The sequence below is a fragment of the Orcinus orca genome, chromosome 1 (assembly GCF_937001465.1).
Source record: "Orcinus orca chromosome 1, mOrcOrc1.1, whole genome shotgun sequence".
Lineage (NCBI taxonomy): Eukaryota > Metazoa > Chordata > Mammalia > Artiodactyla > Delphinidae > Orcinus > Orcinus orca.
In genome coordinates, this window is record NC_064559.1 from 163,158,176 (window position 1) to 163,172,079 (window position 13,904).

The 13,904-nt window shown below is 35.0% G+C and overlaps 1 protein-coding gene across 5 annotated transcripts in view; it reads left to right on the top strand.

Annotated features, from left to right (window-relative positions):
- MYSM1 (Myb like, SWIRM and MPN domains 1) overlaps positions 1-13,904 on the top strand; it is a 41,180-nt gene that overhangs the window by 14,150 nt on the left and 13,126 nt on the right. For 4 of the 5 annotated variants that reach the window (XM_033435402.2, XM_033435403.2, XM_004273792.3 and 1 more), the window contains exons 8-15: positions 385-1,157; positions 4,914-5,044; positions 6,162-6,265; positions 7,519-7,596; positions 9,004-9,092; positions 12,467-12,521; positions 12,875-12,925; positions 13,647-13,721. In XM_033435402.2, coding sequence (XP_033291293.1) covers positions 385-1,157; positions 4,914-5,044; positions 6,162-6,265; positions 7,519-7,596; positions 9,004-9,092; positions 12,467-12,521; positions 12,875-12,925; positions 13,647-13,721 — 1,356 coding nt within the window. The remainder of the gene's footprint in view (positions 1-384; positions 1,158-4,913; positions 5,045-6,161; positions 6,266-7,518; positions 7,597-9,003; positions 9,093-12,466; positions 12,522-12,874; positions 12,926-13,646; positions 13,722-13,904) is intronic. The other variant, XM_033435400.2, reaches the window with a different exon arrangement.

Sequence of the window (13,904 nt, forward strand, 5' to 3'; positions counted from 1 at the left end):
ATTCTGAGAAATAAGCCTTTACAAATATCTTAGAGAATACCTTGTATGACAGTTGTTTGGTTCATTCTTTATGGCTGATCTGAGCCAGATTCCTGTTTTAAACTTAATATTGAAAATTAAGTATTGAATAGTAAGTCATGATTATTTGATTAATAAAAATCACCAGACCATGAATGAGTCAAATATATTTATGGAAATTTGAAATGATGATCTTTTACATTTAAAATGCAGTTGTAAACCCTTCAAAGAAAAGAATAGTAAAGGTATAATATACCATTGACGTGTACTCAGTTTAATAATTTTGTATCTATCCTATTTTTTTGTGCCAGTGATTACATTTTAAAATGCTAATATTATGGAGGTTTTATCTTGATTTTTAATAAGGTAAAATCAGATGGTCCAGAGAAGGAAACAGCAAATCAGAAAAACAGCAGTGGTTTTCAGATGAAAAATGAAGCCGAAGGCACAAAGGCATGGACACCATCAGGTTTAAGGGGTCGTGCTGATCCCAACTGGAATGCTGTAAAAATTGAAAAGTTATCTGATGATGAAGAAGTAGACATCACAGATGAGGCAGATGAGTTGACTTCTCAAGCTCCCCAAAAGAATCTTAGCAGTGATCTCTTATTAGATATCTCTAAAAATAAAAGTCATGAAACCAGTAAAGGAGAATTCATTGCTTCTGACAGCCAGGAAGATCCCATTTCTAAATCTTCCAAGGAGTATCTTCAGAATATAAAGCAAGGTGAGAAGGAAACACTTTCAAGCTCAGGAAATACATTTTGGACTGAAAATCACACCACCAGTGACCAAAAATCAGTTGAATTATATGATCAGAAATGGAATAAACTGATGAAAAACTGTAATAAGCATGATGGAAATGGAATAATAGATGATGCCAGGCAGTTACCTTCTCCAGAGCCTTGTGAAGTTCAGAAAGACTTGAGTGATAATGAATTGCTTTTTCATTCTTCCTGCCAAATGGAGGAGGAGAGCCATGAGGAAGAAGAGCTTAAGCCACCAGAACAAGAAATAGAAATTGATAGAAATATCATTCAAGAGGAAGAAAAACAAGCAATTCCTGAGTTTTTTGAGGGACGCCAAGCTAAAACTCCAGAACGCTATTTGAAAATTCGGAATTATATTTTGGACCAGTGGTAAGGAAAAATTGTATTTTTGGTGCTGGTTTAAAACTTATGATACTCTAGAGTATTTACTTAGGCCTATGCAGAATTTAGTATTTTATATTCCTAGTGTTCCAGAGAGCTGTAACATATTATATATTTCAATAGGCAAAACTTACAATTTCTCATAATGAAATCTTTTGAAAGTTTTGGTAAATATTGTCATCTATAGCTATCTTAACCCATCTGTCTGTTCTTTAAGAGTCTGTGGTCCTAGAAGAAAAGGGATAGATGATTGCCTTAAGAAGCGGTTTCTTAGGACAATGTTAGGAAGATATAGAAAACACTAACTGCATGGGAAAAGGGGGAGAATGTCTTAGTTTATGATGTACTTTGAGGTACAAGGAGAGGAAACCTTGGTGACAGGATAGTATCATTAAATGTGGCTAGATTTCAGAAACCATTCTAAATAGCTGCCTTAAATGCTTTCAACTTTGAACTTGTGACATAATGTGTTAATAATTCCTTCATCAGGATATAGGAATTTTTTGATATATTAAGTTTACACTCTAAATTTTCAGTGCCTTTTATTTGAATTATTTACTCAGGGATGGGGAACAAACCAAAAACTTCCCACCTTATTAGCTTAAGTGCTCTGAAAGTTATTTGCATTTTTCATAATAGTTTAATTAAGACATCATCAAACATGCATAATTTTTATTGCTTTAGGAGCTACAGAATTGTATAGAGCCATCTTTACAGAGGGCTTCTGCTGTAACCTAGGAAGATTACCAAAGGAAAACAACCAGGCTTACTAAATTAGTAACTTTCATTTTACCCACACAATATTAAGTATTTTGAAATCTAAAGATAGCCCTATTCTAAAAGAAAGAATTTTTTCTTGTTCTTGACTCTCGTTTATCTTGCAAATGGTTGAGGTTAGGAAAATTCTAGGTAAGGGTGGTATCAAAGTAAAGAATACCTATGAGGAACCACTCCTGACATTTGTATAGTGTTTTATAGTTTACAGAAAGCTTTTCTCTGTCATCTGATTCCTCACAACAATCTTGTAAAATAGGCAGGTGGTATTTTCTCTATTTGATAGAATGATCTTGAGGTCAGGAGAGGTTTAGGGAGCCGCCTTGAATTATACAGACCAGCTGCTGACAAAAGAAGGACTTCAATGCAAGTCTCAACTCTGTAAATCACTCTTTCCATTATTCCACATTGCCTAATTCACACTATTAAAAAAGACAAATTAAATTAAATTTCTGTTGGTATCTAATTTTTTTTTTGGAAATAAGAGCATGAATGGCCAAAATAAAAGTGCTTCAAAATAATGACTAACTCAAAAGTGTCTATAAATTATCAGTGACTACTTAATGTTACTGTAATCAAATTTCATTTGTTACTTTGAATTTTGGATTTATGAGGCAGAATAATTTATATGGATAGCATAAATTATACGGCAGTAGTTTCCTAACGTCATTTGCCTTAGTTCATGAAACCAGTTAAATATTGCTGTTTCAGTATGATGATTTAGCCAAACAGTGTGAAAGCAAAAAGGAATGTTTTGAACAGGAACTCAAACCTATTCTCTTCACAAATAGAAGAGAGTGTTTAGAGACTAGAGGCAGTATTAAAAAAAATAGAAGAGTTAAAGTTTTAAAGATAAAAAAAGTCCTGCTAGATTTGTTTGTTGCTAAAAGATCCTTTGCAGTTAACTCCCTGTTTAGGGGAATATTTTTTTAGAATAGTAATCAGTATCATTATTGAATACTTACCAAATGCAATGCATTGTATTTAAGTCATCTCTAGTCCTCTTGACAGCCTTGTCCTCATTTTACAGATGAGCAAAATGAGGTTCAGAGAGGAAAAGGAACTTGTTCCAGGTCACATTAGGTGAAGGTGATTCCAGAGACTGCAGTCTTGACCCATTATTTTCACACTTTCAACTCTGGGCCTTGACTGACTTTTCATGCTGCCTTGCATGTTCCCCCCGCCCCCCCCCCCCCCCCCCACCGCCAGATCTTGGTAAATCTTGCTTCCTCTTCTATTTCAGTTCTGCTCAAGGGAAATTACAGGCTTTCTCTGACCACCATGTGTCTATAGTAACTCACATATCTCCTCCCTCTCATTCTCTAACCCTGCATTTTATGTATCTTATAGAACTTATTACCACTGAAAATATTATATTTTTATTTGTGTGTTGTCTCCTCTCTCCCCAACCCCCCATGATAATGTAGGCTCCATGTTCATTGTTCATTGTTATGTCCCTAGTGCTTAGAACAATGCTTGGAATACAAAGGCAGATTGAAAGAGTGAATCATCATTATATCATAAACAGATATTTGTAGAGGCCTTACTATTTGTTCAGTGCTGTACTAGTACTAAGCTCTTTGTTTAAAGCCTTTCAATTTGGATAATCTTTAATTAGACCAATACAGTTTATAGATTCGTATAGTTTTTTGATAGCTGGGTATGCCATGCCCATTCCAGCTTTCTTGCCTTCATTTGCACAGTTTGTTTACTTTTCTTTCAAGATACACTGAAATCTCACCTTTGTGATGGAACTTCTGATACCCTCCCACATCACAGATTACTTTTTACCCTCCCTGAAATTCTATAGAATTTATGATTTTCAATTTCGTTTCTGCTTAGGCCTTCCCTAAACACCCTACCTAAAATAGTCTGTACATATTTCTATCCCCTTATCCTTCTTACTGTGTCTTCCTAGCACATACTGCTACCTGACAACATAGTATATATTATTCATTAATTTATTGACTATTAGAATGTAAGGTCTGTAAGTTCAGGAACTTCAGATTCATCTCTGTATCCTTAGTGCCTAGAACAGTGCCTGGTGTATACGACACAAAATAAATATTTGTAGAATAAAGATTGATTAAGAAATACCTATGTTATATGATATATCTGAATACTTGGTTTATAAAGTCTGTGTTTGAATCTTGTCAGTTTCTTAAGTCAGTGCTTTAATCCCTCTCACCTACTTGTTTCCTTTCCTCTAAAATAAGAATGATAAAATCTGCTTTGTAGAGTTGTATATAACCCTTAGTACAGTATCTGTTATAAGCACTCAGTAATTGTTACTGTTATTAAGTTCTCTGTTACTTAAACTTTATGTTGTACCATCTAACATGGTACATTAAGTATATTTAGTAAATATGTGTTTTGTTATGGAAACCTTATTTCTTTCATAGTCTTTGTGCGTTTCTTGATTCCTTTAGAATGCCCTGTAGTATCTGTTTCTGTTTTCCACTGAGAGCACTTAATATTTACTAGCATAATGATTAAAAACTAATATAAAACTTTCAAGCATTTACAAGGTAGCTTGTAATTAAAAGATGTTGTCCAGCAAAGTAAAAGAACCTAAGCAATTTATTAAAAATTAGAGTGTCTAATACTAAATATTTTCAATATATTATGAATATACCCTTTTTATTCAAAGATTCAGGCTTGCATTTGGATCTGTAGATAAATAACGCTCTAACTTCAGAGTCCTGGGATAACTGAAATCTATTGAATTTAATATTGGGGAAGAAATGATACTTGTAAAACTCACACTATACTTGTAAGTTACTGTATCATTGAAAGATATTTTATTTCAGAAAAGAAAGTACACTTGGGTATTATGTATTAACGTTGTCTGTACACATTACATATTGAGAGGGGGTACATTTTTAAAATATTTCAAATATTAAAAGTTTCCCCCAGAAATCTTCTTTTATGTTTTTATTTATCCAAAATAATTGTACTTCCATCTCTTAGGGAGATATGCAAACCGAAATACTTAAATAAGACCTCAGTACGTCCTGGCCTGAAGAACTGTGGGGATGTTAATTGTATTGGACGGATTCATACATACCTCGAGTTGATAGGAGCAATCAATTTTGGATGTGGTAAAAATAAAAACCCAACAACATCTTTTACTCGACATTTTTTATCCTTATAGCACCCATTAATTTCTTTGATAGTTAGAATTCAAGTTAGACTTATTATAGATATAGAATACAGAAAGATGCTATAACGTTATAGAATAAATGTATTATTGAGATTTTGTTTTGAAAAAGATTTCTGTTGATAAATTATATTTCCTTTTAACCTACATTGAAAATTGGTGGTATGCTTTTAAAGGAAGAATATTCAGTCTAACTGGTAGAAATGATTTAAGGATGCAGTTCTTTGTCAAGTAAAAGTAATTTTATGAAAAGTCCAATCAAAGCCCATTTGATTTGGAAATACTGTGTTAATGCTAGAAATACTGTCTAGCAGTGTTTAAATAAAGAAAATAATTTATGAACCTCTACACTTAAATGTAATAAAAGTGCCAAAATATTTTTCGTGGTAGAAAGTTTCTTTCACCCTAGTTTTTCTCAAATTTAAGCATATTTTTAAATGTATTCCTCCCTTTTATTGAATTAACATGACAATTTTGAAGAAAGATAATAACTATAGTTGCAAAGTGATAAGTTAATTAGAAGCTTGTAACCCATAGTTTGAGAGGAGTATATTCTGTATTCTGTGTCTATGGAAAGACAACCAGAAAACTTCCTGTCAGAGATTATTTCATTTCATGTAGAGAGAGAATTTATAGTCTGCCCTGGGATCTGTCCTCCATTTCAGCATCCTTGTTTGCCCAAAGCACGGTGTTAGGACTGGCTTTACAGGAAAACTAAGGTGTCATACCTTCCTTAGCCACTAAAAGAAAAATGAAATCATGTTTACTGTATTAGACTTGCAAAGTTAACAAAGTGGGCTTAGCACTCATTTAATCAGAAATTAAACAAATGACCCATTTCCTAAATGTTTCATTTTATTGCGATTGCCTTATAATAACAGCATACTTTTATGTGAGAACTACCAAGTAGCACATCAAATGTGTATTGTGGAAATAAGCTCATATTTTTTTAAAAACTTAGATATTGGCTTATAATTAATAGTATAGATGTGCCTTCCTATTTAACAAATGAGTTCCACAAAATAATAGATTGTTTTGTTTTTCCTGGATTCCAATAGAACAGGCTGTATATAACAGGCCACAACCAGTTGATAAAGTACGAATCAGAGACAGAAAAGACACAGTAGAAGCGTACCAACTTGCCCAGCGTCTGCAATCTATGGTAAGCAGTCCCTTCTCTCACTAAATGATCTTTCCTGATTGCTCCTTACCCTGTTAAGAAAGATATGCCTACTTCTCTTCCCCTGTTTAACAAATGGCAATCTAGTAGAAGAACATGTTTTCTCTTTTATTTCACCCAAGCCATTCACTTTTTTGGTTTCCATTCAGTTTCATGTTGATTTATGAGGCAAAAAACAAACCCCCAAAATTTAAAAATTCACACACAGACTTCACACAGAAGCATGATGTTTCGCTAAAGTGATCTTAGACTGCTTTGTTTTGATTTCTGTATCTAATATATCTTTTTTTAAATATATCTTTTAAAACTGTACAGTTTAGCTCTTTTTTCTCTTTCATTTGTTTTTTGTTTGCTGAAAATTCTTACCGTAAGATTTAGCTTTGTAGAAGTGCCATTCAAAATATTTTAGCCTTTATTTTTTAATTCTTGACGTTAGTGAGTTTTATAGTATCTTAAAATGCATGCATCTTATTTTGAAAATAAGTGATCCAACAAGTCTCCTAAAAGGCAGAGTCATATTGTGGTCTCGTTGACTTTACTGATAAAATAGGTTAAATTGGTAATAGGTAAGATAAATGGAAAAAGTATAGATGATAGAGTAGGTATTTTTCTCAGTGTTTAGGCTGTAAACCATTTCTGCCTAGTTTATTTTTTTAAGAAAGGGTGTTTTCATATACAGTTGCTGGAGGTGGTGCTAGTCATACACTGGCTTCTGGCAGCCAGTCCATTTTAAAGGCTTCAGTACTGATGTTTGCAAAACTGGATATTACTAATCCAGTCAACCAACTTTATAATTTTTTACTATTTGTATTAACTAGGCAATCTTTTCCTAAGCCTGAGATATAATTATTTTGCTTCTAGTTTTCAATATTATACCTCTGGCTGTGTGTTCTTGCAAGTTTTCTACCACAAAGTCATTTTCATGGTGATTCTTTTTGGTCCTAAAAAATATTCTTGTCCTAGAGTTGTAACTCCCAAATGGTGAAAGGAAATGAAAACTAAAGAGAAATTGAAATGAAATTTAGAAAATCATCACTGATTTATTTCTGAGCAGAGTGCTAACTATTCAATGTAAATTAATAAAATATAGTCAGGCATTGCTGATCAGGTATTACAGTATTTTAATGGAGAAATTGAATTTTAGAAAATTATCATTTTGGTTTTGTGTATTAATGTGCTGTGATTTGTCCAAGCTAATTTTGTGACCTTTTGCTTTATTTTTAATTTCATCACAGCGCACAAGGAGACGTAGAGTCCGAGACCCGTGGGGAAATTGGTGTGATGCAAAAGACTTAGAAGGACAAACGTTTGAGGTAACTTTGATCCCTTCAGGTGACTCAAAAGTGAAAGTTGTTTTGTCAGTATACATTTGTATATCTTAATGTCACATATATTACCCTTGTTTTATGTGTGTGTGTGTATATATATGTCTCTTTCCCATGTTAATTTGTTTGCCTAGAAGTCATCAGTAAACAACAAAGAAGGCACTGATGGTACAGTTAACTAAGAGTTTGACTAATTTTCAGAACTTTGATTATCGGTCTCTATATTCTGGTCTCTAGCTCCGGAATATCTGCCAAGGTGCCAGGGAGTTGTGCCCTGTTCATTTCAGTAAAGTCATTGAATGATGTTCTGATATACCAGTTAAAATATCGTCCCATGCATTAGACGTAAATTGAATTACGAACGTTAAAGTATTATTTCTACTAACAAAAATTATGCTCCTAAAAAGAAACATAGGCAGTGAGTGTATGTGTATATGTGTGTGCGTGTGTTCTGTGCATATATAATTTGTTTGTGAACAACCAGTGCAGTCAAATGGAAATAATATGTGAATGTGTACTTACTCGCTTTGTTACCTTGGGTAACTGTACCGAATCTCAGGGCTTTATTTATGAAGTGTGGATAATAACATCTCCCTCAAAGATTGTTGTGAGAATTAAGTGAAATAAAATGTATGAAGGTCCTAATACTCGGTACTCAGTAAGCCTTTGCATACACCAGGTACTCAGTAAATGTTAGTTCTCTTCCTTCTCTTCCCCATTCCCTGCACCCAGCCTCACATCTGAGCATTATTCTAGGCAAAACAATTAGTAACACATGGTTCCTGCCTACCAGGAACTTACATTTCTAGTAGGAAAGGTAAAACCTATGGTAAATTCCATGAGATTGGTCCCAAGAAATATAAGGTCCTCCCAAAGGGTGTGATCAGGGAAGGTTTCACAGAAGATGTGATTTTTCATCTGTGACTTGAAGGATGAGCAGGAGAATCTCAAAATGTGGAAATGTGGATGAGGCAACCCCAAGCTGAAGGAGAGGCATAAGCAAAGGTACAGACATAGGAAAATACCAGATATATTCTGGAAAAGGTACATAGTTCATTAGGGCTGGAATATAAGATTGGTAATAGAAATGAAATGAAAGAGAATTATTTTATTTTATATTTATAAAGGACTTACTGTGTCAGACATTATTGTCAATATTTTCGAAACATTAACTCATTTAATCTTCACAATAACATCATGACATTGTTATTATTACTATTATGGTTCTCATTTTAAAGGTGAGGAAAACTGAAACACAGAAAGCTTCAGTAACTTGGCCAGGGTGCTGCCGAGTCTGTGCTCTTTAGCTTTATGCTGTTTTGTCTCTTTATTAACTTTCCCTCTCAGTGGTTGATGGACTCTTTGATCAAATGGTATTTTTTTTTTTTTTTTTAGCATCTCTCTGCTGAGGAGTTGGCAAGAAGAAGAGAAGAGGAAAAATGCAAACCTGGTAAATCTTCAAAAGTGCCAAGGCCAACAAAAAGGTATAGTGTGACATTATATAAGTGTGATTTTTTGTTTTTTTTAAACTTATCACAAATGATTAGAAAATGTATGGAAGGGATATCTGATATTGCAACATTACATTGTCCACATTAAGTTTAAAAATACTGCTGGGGCTTCCCTGGTGGCGCAGTGGTTGAGAGTCCGCCTGCCGATGCAGGGAACGCAGGTTCGTGCCCTGGTCCGGGAAGATCCCACATGCCGCAGAGTGGCTGGGCCTGTGAGCCACAGCCGCTGAGCCTGCACGTCCGGAGCCTGTGCTCCGCAAAGGGAGAGGCCACAACAGTGAGAGGCCCGCGTACCACCAGAAAAAAAAAAAAATACTGCTGAAGGGGCTTCCCTGGTGGTGCAGTGGTTGAGAATCCGGAATCCGCCTGCCAGTGCAAGGGACATGGGTTCGATCCCTGGTCCGGGAAGATCCCGCATGCCGAGGAGCAGCTAAACCTGTGTGCCACAACTACTGAGCCTGCACTGTAGAACCCACGAGCCACAACTACTGAGCCTGCGTGCCACAACTACTGAAGCCCGCGCACCTAGAGCCCGTGCTCTGCAACAAGAGAAGCCACCACAGTGAGAAGCCTGTGCACCACAACGAAGAGTAGCCCCTGCTCGCCGCAACCAGAGAAAAGCCTGCGCATAGCAGCGAAGACCCAACACAGCCAGAAACAATAAATAAATAAAATAAAATAATAAAATAAATAAATTTTTTAAAAAAACTACTGAAATTTTTAATTTCGGAGACCTTGAGCAAAAGTGTTAATTTGTTCATGTTCAGTGAATATAGGATCCAACGTATGTTGTAAGGGGGCCTTGTTTGTGACAGGTGGTCATTTAACTTCTAGACATTATGAACAGGTAACCTCATGAAATGACTAATTCTCTCTTTGATTGATGCTGAATGTTAGGTTTTTTCTTTAATAATTTAAAATATTTAACTTGTAACATTAAGGGTCACCAAATAAGTTAAATGCCTTGATTTTGTAGACCCTCACTTCTTGCAGATGACCCATGAAATACACTATAGTTTTGGGGGGGTTTTTTTGTTTGTTTGTTTGGTTGGTTTTTTTTGTGGTACCCGGGCCTCGCACTGCTGTGGCCTCTCCCGTTGCGGAGCACAGGCTCCGGACACGCAGGCTCAGCGGCCATGGCTCATGGGCCCAGCCGCTCCGCGGCATGTGGGATCTTCCCGGACCAGGGCACGAACCCGTGTGCCCTGCATTGGCAGGCGGACTCTCAACTACTGCGCCACCAGGGAAGCCCTAGACTATAGTTTTGTCAGCGTCCCTTTAAAACAAGACATCCAGGAATGCTACTTGGTTATTTTCAATGGAAAGAGCCGTAATACTCAACCAGTTGTATGTCCCTGGGTAGGTTACACAAAGCCTTTATAAGCCTTGGGTCCTCATTTATAAAATAATATCTATAATAGCTAACACTGTTGGCTATGTTTTAAGCACTTCATATATATTAACTCATTTAATCCTCATAACAACCCTATGAAGTAGTTAATGTAATCAATTCCCATTTTATAGATGAGGAAACTGAGAGGCACAAAGAGGTTGTGTGACTTGCCCATGCTTGTTAATGGTGGTGTTGTGATTTAACCCAGGCATTAAGGCTTAAGAATCCATACTGCTAACCATTACATTATATATCACCTCTCTAAAATTAAAATCAAAACTTAGAGTTGTGAGAATAAATTAAATGAGATTAACTATGTAAGAAAATACAGTTGTCCATAAGCTAGGACTCCTCATCTAGTGTCCACACATTTGATTTTCTGGATCTAAATGTGAGACATACTTACTGTAATTTCAAGTCATTCTTCCAGTTTGTGAGGACCTTTTTGAATCCAGATCCACTTTTCTTCGTAGCTTTGAATCAACATTTCAATAAGCTTGCCTTTTCTATCATTGATCACTGATTAAAATGTTTAACTGAGATAAATGTAAACCTCAGACATCATTGTTCAATGAGCTATATATTACCACAATTAACTCTATTTCTTCATCTTATGCAGAAGAATAATCATAGCAGATGTCTTGCTTACATTTAGTAACAGTATATTTGAGTCTTTATGAGTCTTCTAGTTTCTAGCAGATCATTCCTATCAAAAATGAAATTTAGGCGTACCTGTCATGACATATTTTCAAGAACCCATTATTGTTCTTAGTAGTCACCTCTTCACTTGCTAAAGGCTCACAAATCAGCTGTTTAATAACCTTTTCTAGAATTTTCCTGATACTCAACATTTAATTCCTCTGCTTCTTTTTTTGTGTTTTGAAAACAGACCCAATAATTGCCTATTCCTAGTCCTCCAATAATTTTTTCATTCTCTGTGGTTCCTCAAAAAGGGTTGATGGTGGTTTCACATGATGGTTCTTCAAAGTGCTCTGGGATGCATATGCTTTCTTTCTATTTTCTCATCTATCTTGACCTTTCATTTCTTTTTATTTGCATTGACTAAGCACTTTCTAACTTGAAGATCTTCCTCATTCAGCAAACACTTTTTGAATGCCTACTGTGTGTCAAGCACTGTTCTAGGTACTTGCAATACAGTATTCAGCAAAACAAAGTGTCTGATCTCCTAGCACTAAGTGTCTGGTAGAATAGGAACTAAATAGTTCTGCTCTTTTCCAGTTGTTAAAATGAACATATTCGCTGTTTGTTTTCTCTGACTGTAGCCTAAAAACACTTTAAATATTTTTCTCAAACCTCAATTCTTTATTGGCCAAAGCCTTTCTAATATTTCTCTCAAATTTGCACATGCTTTTGTATCTAGCCTTGCTTAGGCATCCCTCTTTCCATCTTTTATACTTTTTCATTTTAAAAGATGAGTTTATCGTAGAACTTTTGATATCCATTAATTTCTTTAACAGAACTGTTTGTCATTTATTCATTCAACAAATACTTACTGAGTCCCTACTCTGCTGAACACATTGTACTGACAGAGGTGTTTCTGAGAAACTTCCATCTTTCTTGAACTTTGTTTCCTATCTTATGTCAGGTTTAGGTTTTCATTGAACTTTTGAAACCTACTTTCAGTGTAGGACACATGTCTGGCCATTTATAATGTTCTCCTCGTTGGGTGTTAAAAGAAATTAAGACAACAAAACTACTTTTTCCCAAAGGTTATGTTGTTCCCCAAATATTTAATCAAGTCCGAAAGAAAAGTGCTTCTTTCAAAAGGGTTGTATCACAAGAAGTTCTCCTAGTTTAATATTTTTTTCACTTAGACAGAATTTAGGTTTAGATTATTGGTACACATTTTCAAATTTGTAAATGAATGTTATTTTCCTGATTATGTTATTGAAATTATATTAGGAATGATTTTTTTTTCTTTTTCCTTTTCCAGCTCATTTGATCCCTTCCAACTGATACCTTGTAATTTTTTCAGTGAAGAAAAGCAGGTACTACTTATTCATCACTGAATGACCGTAAATAATACCCTCCTCTCAGACATGAAATATTTCTTCTTTCTCTGTGTGTGCAAGGCATGTGTATAAGAAAGGTTGGATAAGGCAGGGTACACTGAAGATCAGATGAGTGATACAGATGGAAAATGAGAAAAGAATTTCTGCATGCTAGGGCTTTGAATTGTACATGTATTTCTTTAAAAGTCTGATTTGTGCTGAGCCTTGGTTGGTGGTGAGAACTTGGTGTGTTAGATAAAGGAGAAAAGGGTGGGCATTCCGATAGGAAGAACAAAATCTCTATTTTTATGCTCCCCCATTTTTTTTTTTTTTTTTTTTTTATATTTCAGGAGCCATTTCAGGTGAAAGTGGCTTCAGAAGCACTTTTAATAATGGATTTGGTAAGGATATTATATTGTGTTTACTTAGTTATTCTGATTTCTATTCTTGTGTATTTTTATTGCAGGCATAAGAGAGAGTATGGAAGACGTGTATTTTGGATCTTAACTATCCTCCTTTACAAGGAATCTAAAAAATAAGTCTTTTCTTTTGGAGAAAAGCCAAACAATTGCATGTTTCCATATTTTAGAGAAAATAAATTAATGTGAGTTTTTGCAGACTGTTTATCATCATTAACCCGATTTTAATTTCCTAGTATTCTTGTCTGCTGCCTTCTAGATAACTGCAACAAAGCACAACTCTTATAATTTGGAGACTCCTTGTTTTGCACTAAACTACAGAGATCTCCAATGGTTGTGTGTGTTTATGGTGTTTTCTATAGGAGGACCCAGAGTGATTTTTACTTTGTATCCTTATGATACCTTTCCCAGTAGGTGGAGCAAATGGTATCTTCATTTTGTAAATGGAAAAAATGGCATCTTGGAGTGTTTCAATGTTTGGTTCAAAGCCTCTCAGCTGGCAGTACAGATAGGTCTAAAATCTTAAGTCTCTGTGTGCTGAGCCTAGCATCTGGTTCCTCTACTATGCTATTTCATTTTAGAGAAGCATAATTACCGTACTTGTAAATGACTCTTCTATGATAAGTGAGATTTATTCTGATTTTTTGGTCAGGTGGGTTTGGTTTGTATGTTTGGGCTAAGTCTTATCTTGTATTTCTTTTAGCATGCTCATGTTTCTATGGCAGAAGTGATTGGTCTGTTAGGAGGAAGATACTCAGAAGTTAATAAGATAGTTGAGGTAAGTTTTCTCTTAAAATTTTTAAAATTATTTAGCCCTGCTGCCATACCAAATATTTTTATAGATTTCAGTGTGTATAATTAACATATAAACCTTATCTGTGATATAAATGAGAATATGCAAATGTGGACAGTTATATATTCCCAGAGGTGACTGAACATTCCATATATTGAGCACCTGTTT